Below are 10,768 nucleotides of genomic sequence, written 5' to 3'. Positions count from 1 at the left end.
ATATATGAATTTCCTGAGTGTAGACTCCAGTGGGAAGAAACCCCTTGCAGTGACTTGTACTGCAGAGGGAGGGGTTTCCCAGAAGTTCGGCACAGTGTGAAAGGTTTGTGCAAAAATGAACATTGAACAACCACAAGACTGCACGTCAACTGTTCAACTTTGAATTGAGTATGTGGAAGTCTTTACTGATAAAAAGACAAATACATAAAAACTGAAACCAGCTTTTAAATATTTCAACGTATGATTTCATTTGAAGTTTATTAAACAGATTTGATAGTGAGCTTAAAATAGTTGCAAATAAGAAAAAAGCGTGAGCAAAATAAAAATAAAGCACAGAATGGCTCATATTGCCATAAGAAGCCCTTCATAAAACATAAACAATAAAACAAGCAAAGCGATGGGGGTTGGGGTCCATTTGCATCACAAGACCTTTGTATCAAGTTGCATTGAGTCGTTTTCGAATGGCAAACAGCTCCCTCAGCAAGTTCATTAACGCCCTCGCTTACAAACTCTTGGAGCTCTGCCACGACACGCACGTTGCTTGTGATGAGCAAATTACACCCTTGTATTCTCTCAGAAGGAGACACTTAWGCACTTGCAGGAAGAGCACTAGAATCAAGAAATCGCGGGCCTGTTGCTCCGAAAGCTTCGAGCACTCCACTGTATCCTAGCAGCTCTTCTTCATCTGTGCAGCAGAGGCATTATTTTCTTCTCTTTTCAGCCTGATACGTTCCCCTTTTTTCACCTCTTGGAACTACTTTCCCCCCTTTTTTTTCTTTATCTGTCTCTTTCTGCTGCACGATTCGCTCGCACTCCACAATTAGCACTGAGCCTTCCGTGCAGTGAGAGAGGAAAAGGCCCAGCTCTCTCATTACTCATGCCAAAGGTTTTAACAAAGCAGCGTGCTTTGATTTCCAGCCGACGTAATTGTTACCAGATGCAGTTTGAGCATCTCGCCTCGCTCCTCTCGCTTTACAGTGGCGGTTTTGGACGGCGGCCAGAGGGGGAGTGAGCATATCGCTAGTCAAAAGCTAATCTCATTAAAGAGAGAGCTTTGTGCCGCCTTGTATCTCTCTGTACACCAACTCCCCCAACATACAGGAACACACACACACACACACACACAATCGCAGCTTGCTCCCGTGGTCTGAAACAACTGGAGGTCTCACTCTCCCAGCTTGTTTAGACTGCAGAGGAGGAGGCAACATGTCTTCATGTACTTGTTTCGAGCATTACTAGGGATCAGCCTTTATTATGATTGCAAAAATCACCAAAAAAACAAACAAACCGCTGAATCATTTTATTTGTAATCTGCTTTTGGCTGCAAATTAAAGTTGCTAATAAGTTCAAATGTATTATTCTTTATCTCATGTAGTAACCAACGGCAGCAGCCACTCCCCAACAGCACTCAACGGAGCCCCATCTCCTCCTAATGGCTACAGCAACGGCCCCAGTTCGTCTTCATCCTCTTCTCTGGCCAACCAGCAGCTTCCGCCGGCCTGCGGCGCCCGACAGCTCAGCAAGCTCAAGCGTTTCCTCACAACCTTACAACAGTTTGGAAACGACATCTCACCTGAAATCGGCGAACGGGTTCGCACGTTAGTGCTGGGGCTTGTGGTAAGTATTCACCGTATATGTGATGAGCAAAACAGTCTCACAGTATAAGTGTACCTGCAGGATTTGTCAAGGTGCTGGTGTATAATTCCTGAAAGAYTGGATGGAATCAAGGAATCAACATCAATTTACTTGTCAGTCAAAACAAGTAGGGTTTGTTTACAGATCCACACCCAAGTGRAAAACTCTTACTTTGAAATTGTGAGGTTTTCTCACTACAAATGGTTAAATCAGTCATAAGAAGGAGGAAGTTGGAACGTAGGTTCCCTATGTTACCATGAAAACCAGTGTTTTCATTAAAGCTAATTAAAACCTACACTTGAGTTTGACAACGTGTATTTCTAACCTTACAAAAAAAAACTTGACATGTTATTTTAGTAAAGTGTTAAAAAAGGAGCTAACTCAAACACAGTTTAAACAATGCTGCACAAATGAAACCTGCAAACAAAACTCACGAATCCAGCAGAGATTAGATAAAACAGATGTGTTCRGCAGCTTAGCTGACATGGGTATATCAAGGCTGTGATCAGAGAAAATTTGAGCCTAATGAGCAGGGGAACGCAGGAACGGTGATTGAATGTTGTGCAGAAAAGACGGAGAGGAGATGGGGTGGGGGGGTGTTTTTTTTAATTAGTCACACAGAGGATAACCTGCTTTTGGCTTCACTATGTTTATATTTCTCACCGTCTACATATGTACATCTCTCCTGTGTCCTTTTGGCTTACACCCCACACACACACACACATACACACAAATCCTTTCTTCTTTTTCTGTCTCTCTGCCCTCCCCCCCTCCCCCTGCCGCCTTATTGAAAAGAGTGACACTGTTAATTAGCTGGTTGTGTGCAGGGGAGAAGGAGAGACGGAGACTCAGGAGGTTTCACTAGCTGTCAAGAAGAGCTGCGATGCAATCTGGGCGAACAGATGTAAGACTGAATGTAACAAAATTCAGGTCTGGGAAATAACACAGAGAGAGCGAGAGGAAAAAAAATAATATCTTCTACAATTTTTTTAATGCTCTCTGTCCCCCTCCTTTCTCTTGTTTGTCAGTCACGTTGCCCTCTTGAGTGTGCGCGTTCAGCTCCTTCACACTTGTTTTCACTCTTTCATGCCTCGTGTTGGAAAGTATAAATAGCCTCAATGCTAACATGCTAGTCATTAATAGGAAAAAAAAGGAGAAGAGATTGAAAGTTTTCAGATTTGTATGTTAGATAAATAGTGTGCATCTCTTACACTGAGTTGTGTAGATATAATGCACGTTCCACTCATAATTCTAATGTTTAACAACTCAAAACCRTTGGCCTCCCTTTGTTGAGATCTGAAGCCAGAAGGACCTGGTTTACAGGAGCTGCCATGTAGTATTTTCGTATTTGTTCTTTGCAGTGTCTCGTCTCGGCTTTGTTTTTTATATCTACTGAGGCTGAACCCTTTTAATGCACTCTTTTTAAGCTTTTTAAAAACTTAAAGCTTTTTTTTATTATTTTCAGGTCGATGCAACATCATTCCTTCAAAAGTTATTATGAATTTTGAGTCGGTTTCACTTTCTGTCAGTCTGTGTTGTGTCGAAAAATGTACCCCTACCATTTGAGGTTCTAGTTGTCACAGACAGTGGTGTTTTCCTCAAATCATCAGCTGACTGACGAATTTGTCAAAAACTGAGATTAAGAAATGTTGTGATGGTGCAGAGGGATTTATTTTAATTCAAGCACAACGTCCTCCACAAATAAAACTTTTATTGGACCTAAATACCTCAGAACAGAAATTAACCCAAAATTGAATTGTTAGTATCCACTAAATCATGTCGATAGTTTAGTTCAGTTCAAGTTTATTTCAAACTTTTACAACAAAGCAAAAACATTATAACAAATACAGAAATTCATGCAAAAAGTAAATATGTTTGAAACAGAATGGGATGAATTCCTGTGTGGCTCCTCCCCCAGTTTACCCACCAGGACACCRMTGGGTCTTGGAGGGGAGACGATGTCTCCCTCTTGGTTTGGAGGYGATRGACCRGAYTTACAGCCACCTGGGGGTGACCTGTGTGACTGAGTCTGGCGTACCTCCTCCGGGAGACATCGGGCGGGAGCCTCTAGCTCGGCCTCCAGCTACCTTCCTTCCAGTGGTCGCTCCCTTCTCGAACCCCCGGCCTCCGGGTCAGCGTAGTAGCTCAGGATGCCTCCAGACGCCGGTCACCACTGTTCCTGGTAGCCGCTCCCTCATAGGATGTGCTGGATAGTGCCCCCGTAGGATTGTGACTCCTCTTCTTGTCCCGCTCTCCTCTCTGCTGAGGGTCAAGAGGGGGCTCTGCTGGTCTGATTCCAACTCTGGCGGTGATTGGTGTGGTTGGGTCTTTTGACAGGGAGGAAGTAAAACATTATTTATTTCCCCCCTTCTCCAAAATGTACTGAAAATGATAAATTCTTCTGTTTCCTTATTCTAAAACACACATTTTACAACCCAGATTGTATTTTAAAATTTTATGCTGTTTTTCTGTCATCAGGAACCAAAAGTGAATGTTTGCAGATGATTACTGAAGGAATACAGCTTAAAGAGAGAAAAGATAAAGTACCAGTTTTTAAATTTGTGAGACTGGAACTCACTTTAAAGCCAGCAGCAAACAACATTTTATTAAACTTTTGCATGTGTGTCTTTGTTTTGTGAGGCTCTTTTTCGCCATGACCTGCCCTCATATGTTTCACATTACAAAAGCCAAAACACTCACTCCGAGCCAGGATACAGCTTAGCTTCCAATAAGTAATATTATCACTTAATGCCTTCCACATGAATTCATGTGTTTTCKCTCTGTTCCTTTCTTCTCCTCCAGAATTCCACGCTAACCATCGAGGAATTTCACTCCAAGCTCCAAGAAGCCACCAACTTCCCTCTGCGACCTTTCGTCGTTCCCTTTTTGAAGGTAGATGTCCTCTAATTTACAATTATAAGAGGGTTTTTTTTGTTGTTGTTTGCAATCTGGAAAGCATTTAGCCAGTTCAGATCCAGATGTTCCCACTTATGTCCATATTTCTCCTCCTCTTTTACCTACGTTTTATCCTTTCCTCTCACAACAACAGAGGTTTGTTTCCTTTTTTATTTCTTTACTTCCTTTCAGGCTTGTTTTGCCGTTGATTTTACTTCCCCATAAAGATACATTTTCAGCAAGCACATCCCAATTTTCAGCCAATAGTGTGGTGTTTTACTTGAGAAAAGGTGTACTCTCTTCTTTTTTTCTTTTTTTTTTTTTTTTTGCCTGACCCCTTTTTTTGACTCGTTTTTATCAGAACAGCGTGCCTCTCCTCTCTGTTGGAGAAATGGTATTTCTTGTGTTTATGTCTACAAGTGGCCCTCATGCTTGTCTGCAGTTTGCGGCACCAGAGGCGAGACTGGTGGTGTTGCTGGGATTTGTTTTGGTAGTCAAAGATGACGAATGGGTCTGCACGGGAGGGGGTTGGGGGCGTTGGTTGTATTGAGAGATGCACAGAGCAGTCGCAGTTCACATGTTGTGTTGGAGTCTGAGGGAGATCAATATCTGCGTATTACTGAGAGATAAAAAACAGAGAGGCGAAACGTTCAATATAGAGCCCGCTTGTTCTATAAAGGGCTGTTTTCCCCCTTTTTCCTCTTAAAAATTCATCTTTATTGGTTCATTGTCCCCGTTATGTTTTTTCCTAACTTCTTTAATTGTCTATCTGTTGTGTCAGGGAGGTCGATGTTAATAACAAGAACATAAGAACATAAGGCTTCTTAAATGTGTATTATTTGCAGATTACTACATTTTTCTGTTTAGTAGAACGATGATGGGGATGATGCAAACTGAATTTGTTAAAATACTGTACAAACTTGRTTTAAACTAAATAAATTATCATTAAATTTGAATAAAACTAATTATATGATATTCAGTAATAGAAACAGAGCTATTGATTTTCCTTTTCAAGTCGATGATGTTGAGATCTGTAGAGTCAATGAGGTGAAGTTTTTGCATGTTATGATTGATGAAARGCTGACATGGAAATCCCCCATAAATCACTTAAGAACAAAAATAGCCAAATCCATTGCAGTATTGTATAAAGTAAGGGACTTCTTTAATGACAAAGCTTTGTTTATGTTGTATAATGCAAAAATGTTTCCACACTTGATTTACTGTGCTGAAGTCTGGGGGAAAGCATGTAAAACAATTACAAATCCCATCTTYATTTTACAGAAAAGAGATGTAAGAATTATCACCAGAAAACATTACAGTCACCCATCAAACACGATTTTGTCAGTTGAAATTATTGAAATTTTATTAGTTGGTTGATCAAAATATTTTGCAGGTTATGTATAAAGCTCATAAAAATGTATTACCTCTAAATATTCAATGAAATTTTGTTAAGATAGTAAGTAATTATAACCTTAAGGGTATAGAGATGTTTGTAAAGCCCAAAATTCGAACAAATTTGAAAGACAGATGTACTTCAGTCCAAGGAATAAGATTGTGGAACAGTCTGGAAAGTGATTATAAAAATGCTGGCTCAATAAATTTATTTAAGAGAATTATAAAAGTTAGAGGGCGGCACGGTGGCTCACTTGGTAGAGCTGATGCCTCTCAGCAAGAAGGTCACCGGTTCAAATCCAGGTCCGGGGACCTTTCTGGGTAGAGTTTGCATGTTCTCTCCGTGCGTGCGTGGGTTCTCTCCGGGCACTCCGGCTTCCTCCCACAGACCAAAAACATGACTGTTAGGTTAATTGATAACTCTAAATTGTCCCTAGGTGTGAGTGAGAGAGTGAATGGTTGTTTGTCTAGTTTGTCTCTATGTGTGGCCCTGCGATAGACTTGCAACCTGTCCAGGGTTTACCCCACCCCTTGCACTGTGACTGCTGGATATGGGCACCAGTGACCCACGCGACCCTGAAAAGGAAGAAGCGTGTACAGAAAATGGATGGATGGATGGATATAAAAGTTAGATTGTTGAAGAAATATGAATTTATATAATGTCCATTCATAAGAACCGTTGTTCGAGGAGTTAAAGTTTTTGTTATGTTTTGTTATTTGAAGACTATTATTGTTTCAATTTATTTATTTTAAAAAAGGGGCAGATATCAATACGATTTTTGTCTTCTTTCTGCTACCTTTCATTTTATTTGTGTTGTATTATTATTTGTTGTATGTATAGCATTTGTTTTGTTTTAAATGAAATGAATAATTTTTTAATAAAATAATAAAATAAATATCTTCTTCTTCCACACTGCCTGTGTTTGCAGATGTGTTCTTGTGCAAACTGGCATTTTGATAAGCTCATTTTGTCCTTTAAATCCATCATGGTTCCCAGCGATCGAATGGGTTCCATCAGAACTGCCGTTACTTCCTATTAATGGTGCAAACAGTCCTTGTTAGCCTACATTTTCACCTTTTTGTACTTTTCCTTCTCACCAATCACCTTTTGTTCATTCGCTCTCCTTTTGTGACCTGACTTTACTGTTTTCCATCCTTCTATCCATCCTCCAAATCCCTTCTCCTCTCCTTGCCAGATGGTGAGTGCATCACTGGGATGGTTGTGGATTCAAAGCTGCAACTTCTCTCTCTTTTTTTCTTCTCTGCATTTCTCATCCCCCCCATTCTAATTTTAGTGTCTTGCCACTGTGGGACCTTTAATGCGAGCTGCCATATGGTATCAGAGAGCAGTTGGAGGTGTGGGGGAGCTTTTATAGGTGCGTCGAAGCTCAGCTGCAACAATGCACGTCAGGGCTCATGGTTTTTCATTACACTAATGTTATACCACGTCGAGCCCTCCAACTAAACACCCCCCCATCCGTTCCCCTCTTGAGCTCCTTTTTGCCTTCTCTTAACACTAAAACCACAAATTGGTTTGGAGTCTTTGACTGGAAGGAGGCAATCAGAAACCACACAATGCYGGTGACGTTGACGTGCTAGCTGGATGCCCGCCACAGATTTGCCATCATTTYATTCTGTTTTCAGGTTAAAGTTGAGCGTTTGCCAGCAAAGTGCTCAGCTACAGTTTGTGAGTGAAGCTCTCTGAGACAAACATTTGGTGTTGAGAACGAGCYGTGAATGGAAATAATGTTAAAAAGGGATTATAAATACATATGAAACTAACTCGTTATACTTCTAGTGACCAGTTGCACAAAAACAGGCAGGGGATTGAAGTGCAGCAGATTTTAAATTGTTTRTTGACCATATTTGACAAAATGATAACAACAGTTATCAAACAATAAATCATCTTGAGCCTGTTTTTACTCTTGATACTTAAAACTATTTAAAAATATTCTCTTTTGTTTGAGTTTTTATGTTAGTCCTGTGGCGAGCCAACTATACAGAAGCAAATCACTTCCATTAATCATGAATAAAACAACTTAGTCTCTTCAGCAGCCTGYTTTTCTTGACTCAGGCTTTTTCCTAATGCCTCCACATCTCACTGGCAATTAGGATGACCTCTAATTAATAAAAGATAAGTTCGCCCGGGTCAAAGCTATTTATTTTAGAATTTTTTTTCCCTACCCGAAAGTAATTATCATCATAAACTATTAACGGACCATTAGCTTCAGGCCGGTAACGCAAAGGGCCAGCGCTTGGCATTTCTTTTACTGCAGCCAGTAACCGGAGGGTGGTTTTGATATAGYGTTAATACAACAAAACAAATTATAGATGTGCTCTGTATGCCGTGTATTTCTCTTGGCAAAGATGACATCAAATGAAAACTCCAAGAAAAGAATGGCAGCATTAAGATAAAAATAAGAAGAAAAATGGGACTTTTAGAGAGAGATTTTATTTCTAAGGATGAAACAAAATGATTAACAGGCTTAAAGTTTGCAAATGTGCCCCCCTCTTCAAAGGCTGATGTGACGCATCCCACTAAAATGGGGCCCCCTCTACTCTCTTTCTGAGCCTCCCTGATGCAACACTTTCATCTTCTTGCTTCGAAACACGCACCATCAGATGYCTTTGAAGTGGATGCTCACATACCTGCGTGTCCCTGGAACTCTGTATGCGAGAGCAGGCCCCTCTTGTTACAGCGTGTCAGAAGGGATTGAAAATGGGTGCTGTTCTTTTACACATTCTGGTGTTGTAAAAAGACAAAACTTTCTGACTCTTAATGCACTTTAATGGACTCRGCGTCGGGGCATATATTATAAAAAAAATATGAATTTCTAACACCAGAGTAGTGCTGTATTGAGACCACCTGCAAAAAATGTCCACCTAACCAAGTTTTAAAATCTTATATCCAGCCAAAAAGTCTTTTTGATCTTGTTTTGAGACTGATTTACTAAACAAGAACTGATTGTGTAAGAATAATATATTCTTGTTTTCAGAATGTGTAAGATTATTTGTCTTGTTAGTCTGAAAATTTGACTCAAATTCAGTCAAAATTTTCTGCCAATGGAGTAAGAAATTTTTACTTGGTAAAATTCTTGAAATATTTGATTTGACCCAATTTTTTTTCTTATTTCAAGAATCTTACCAAGTAAAAATATCTTAATCAATTGGCAGAAATTTTTGACTGAATTTGTCAAATTTTCAGGTTAACAAGACAAATAATCTTACACATTCTGAAAACAAGATTATTATTCTTACACAATCAGTTCTTGTTTAGTAAATCAGTCTCAAAACAAGCTCAAAAATACTTTTTTTTTGGCTGGATATAAGATTTTAAAACTTGGTAAGATGGACAGTTTTTGCAGTGTAACCCTAGTACAAGTCAAAACCAAGACCAGAATGTATCGAGACCGAGASTAGACATCAAAAAGTGGTCTTCAAACCGGTCTTAAGACGAACACTGGTCACAACATTGCACCAGAACTGTGTATTTGAACTGAAAGTCTGTGGAAAACCTTTGTTGCCTCTCATTGAAAGCGAAAGTGCAACACTTGATGAAGGTGTTGTTAAGCTTTGACTAAAATGTCTTTAATACCATCCCTTCTCATTATAATCTTTAATGTGCACTTCTWTCAGGATTCTAACAAAATAAAACCTTTCTTCTCCCCTGTAGGCCAACCTGCCGCTCCTTCAGMGGGAGCTGCTGCACTGTGCCAGACTAGCCAAGCAGAACCCTGCTCAGTACCTGGCCCAACACGAGCAACTACTTCTGGACACCAGCACCACGTCCCCGGTGGACTCCTCAGAACTCCTGCTGGACGTCAACGAGAACGGCAAGAGAAGAACGCCGGACAGGTGGGTGGATCTGAAAAACCAGAACATCGATCAGGGCGGTTTGGGTTTTGGGTGAAACCACTGGATTAGGATTTAGAGTTTTTAAATGGAGCTTTCCTTCTTCATTTGAGCTGATGCATAAATCCCTTTGAGGATGTCTGCATCCCCATGAGCACAAGCTGAGCCAGCTGAAAATAATGGTATTTATGTATGTTTGTAAATGCTCCCCCAGATCTCATGATCTGCTCTGTTGGACGTCCAAGCTCTTGGCTACTTCTCCAAATGGATCATAACTGAGGAGAAAGCATGGGAATGGACCCAAATTCATATATTGAAAATAGAAAAACAAAGCAACTGTGTAAGAACCTCTTAATTAAATGAAGATTTTAGTAATTCAATAAATACCTGACTCCAGAATCCTTACAAATCCACAGCCCCATGGTTATTGCTTTTATCACTATTAAGCATTTTTCAAGTTTTTAGACAGATGTTTGAACAAAAAAAAGTGTTTTGTGGTGCMTTTTTTTTCTCGGTGCTACAAGTACAATGCAAGCATTGTACTTTAGACTGAAGTCCCAGCGGTTTAAATTTTTTAACACAGGCGAGGGAAAGAAAAGTGAACATATTATATTTGCTGAGGGCCAAAACTGCTGAATGTGTTATTAATAATTCTCACCCCTCGTTTCCCCCAACCATGGGATGGCGAGACATTTTTTTCTTTTTTTCTTTTTTTTTTTTCTTTTTTTTGTAATACCTGCATATTTGCAGGCTGCCTGGTGCACAGGGGAGTGAGCTGAGGAGTAAAGGTGCGTTTGTAGATACGGGAAGAGAGTGAGGAAGTAAAGAGGCATCTGTATTCAGCGAGAAAACAGTCTCTCTGTGTGTGAATGTGTGTGTGTATGTGTGTGTGTGTGTGTGTGTGTGTGAGGTTCTCTATTCAACGTGAAAGTGTGAGTCCGCTTCCTAATTGTGTGTGTGTGTGTGTGTGTGTGTGTGTGTGTGTGTGTGTGTG

The 10,768-nt window shown here is 40.2% G+C and overlaps 1 protein-coding gene across 2 annotated transcripts in view; it reads left to right on the top strand.

Annotated features, from left to right (window-relative positions):
- Window positions 1-10,768, top strand: part of runx1t1 (RUNX1 partner transcriptional co-repressor 1) — a 64,960-nt gene that overhangs the window by 37,959 nt on the left and 16,233 nt on the right. For both annotated transcript variants that reach the window (XM_014005790.1, XM_014005789.1), the window contains exons 3-5: window positions 1,376-1,617; window positions 4,438-4,527; window positions 9,596-9,777. In XM_014005790.1, coding sequence (XP_013861244.1) covers window positions 1,376-1,617; window positions 4,438-4,527; window positions 9,596-9,777 — 514 coding nt within the window. The remainder of the gene's footprint in view (window positions 1-1,375; window positions 1,618-4,437; window positions 4,528-9,595; window positions 9,778-10,768) is intronic.

Source organism: Austrofundulus limnaeus, unplaced genomic scaffold, assembly GCF_001266775.1.
Source record: "Austrofundulus limnaeus strain Quisiro unplaced genomic scaffold, Austrofundulus_limnaeus-1.0 Scaffold32, whole genome shotgun sequence".
NCBI lineage: Eukaryota > Metazoa > Chordata > Actinopteri > Cyprinodontiformes > Rivulidae > Austrofundulus > Austrofundulus limnaeus.
Note: the sequence above shows the minus strand (reverse complement) of the source record. Positions and strands in the feature narration are given on the sequence as shown.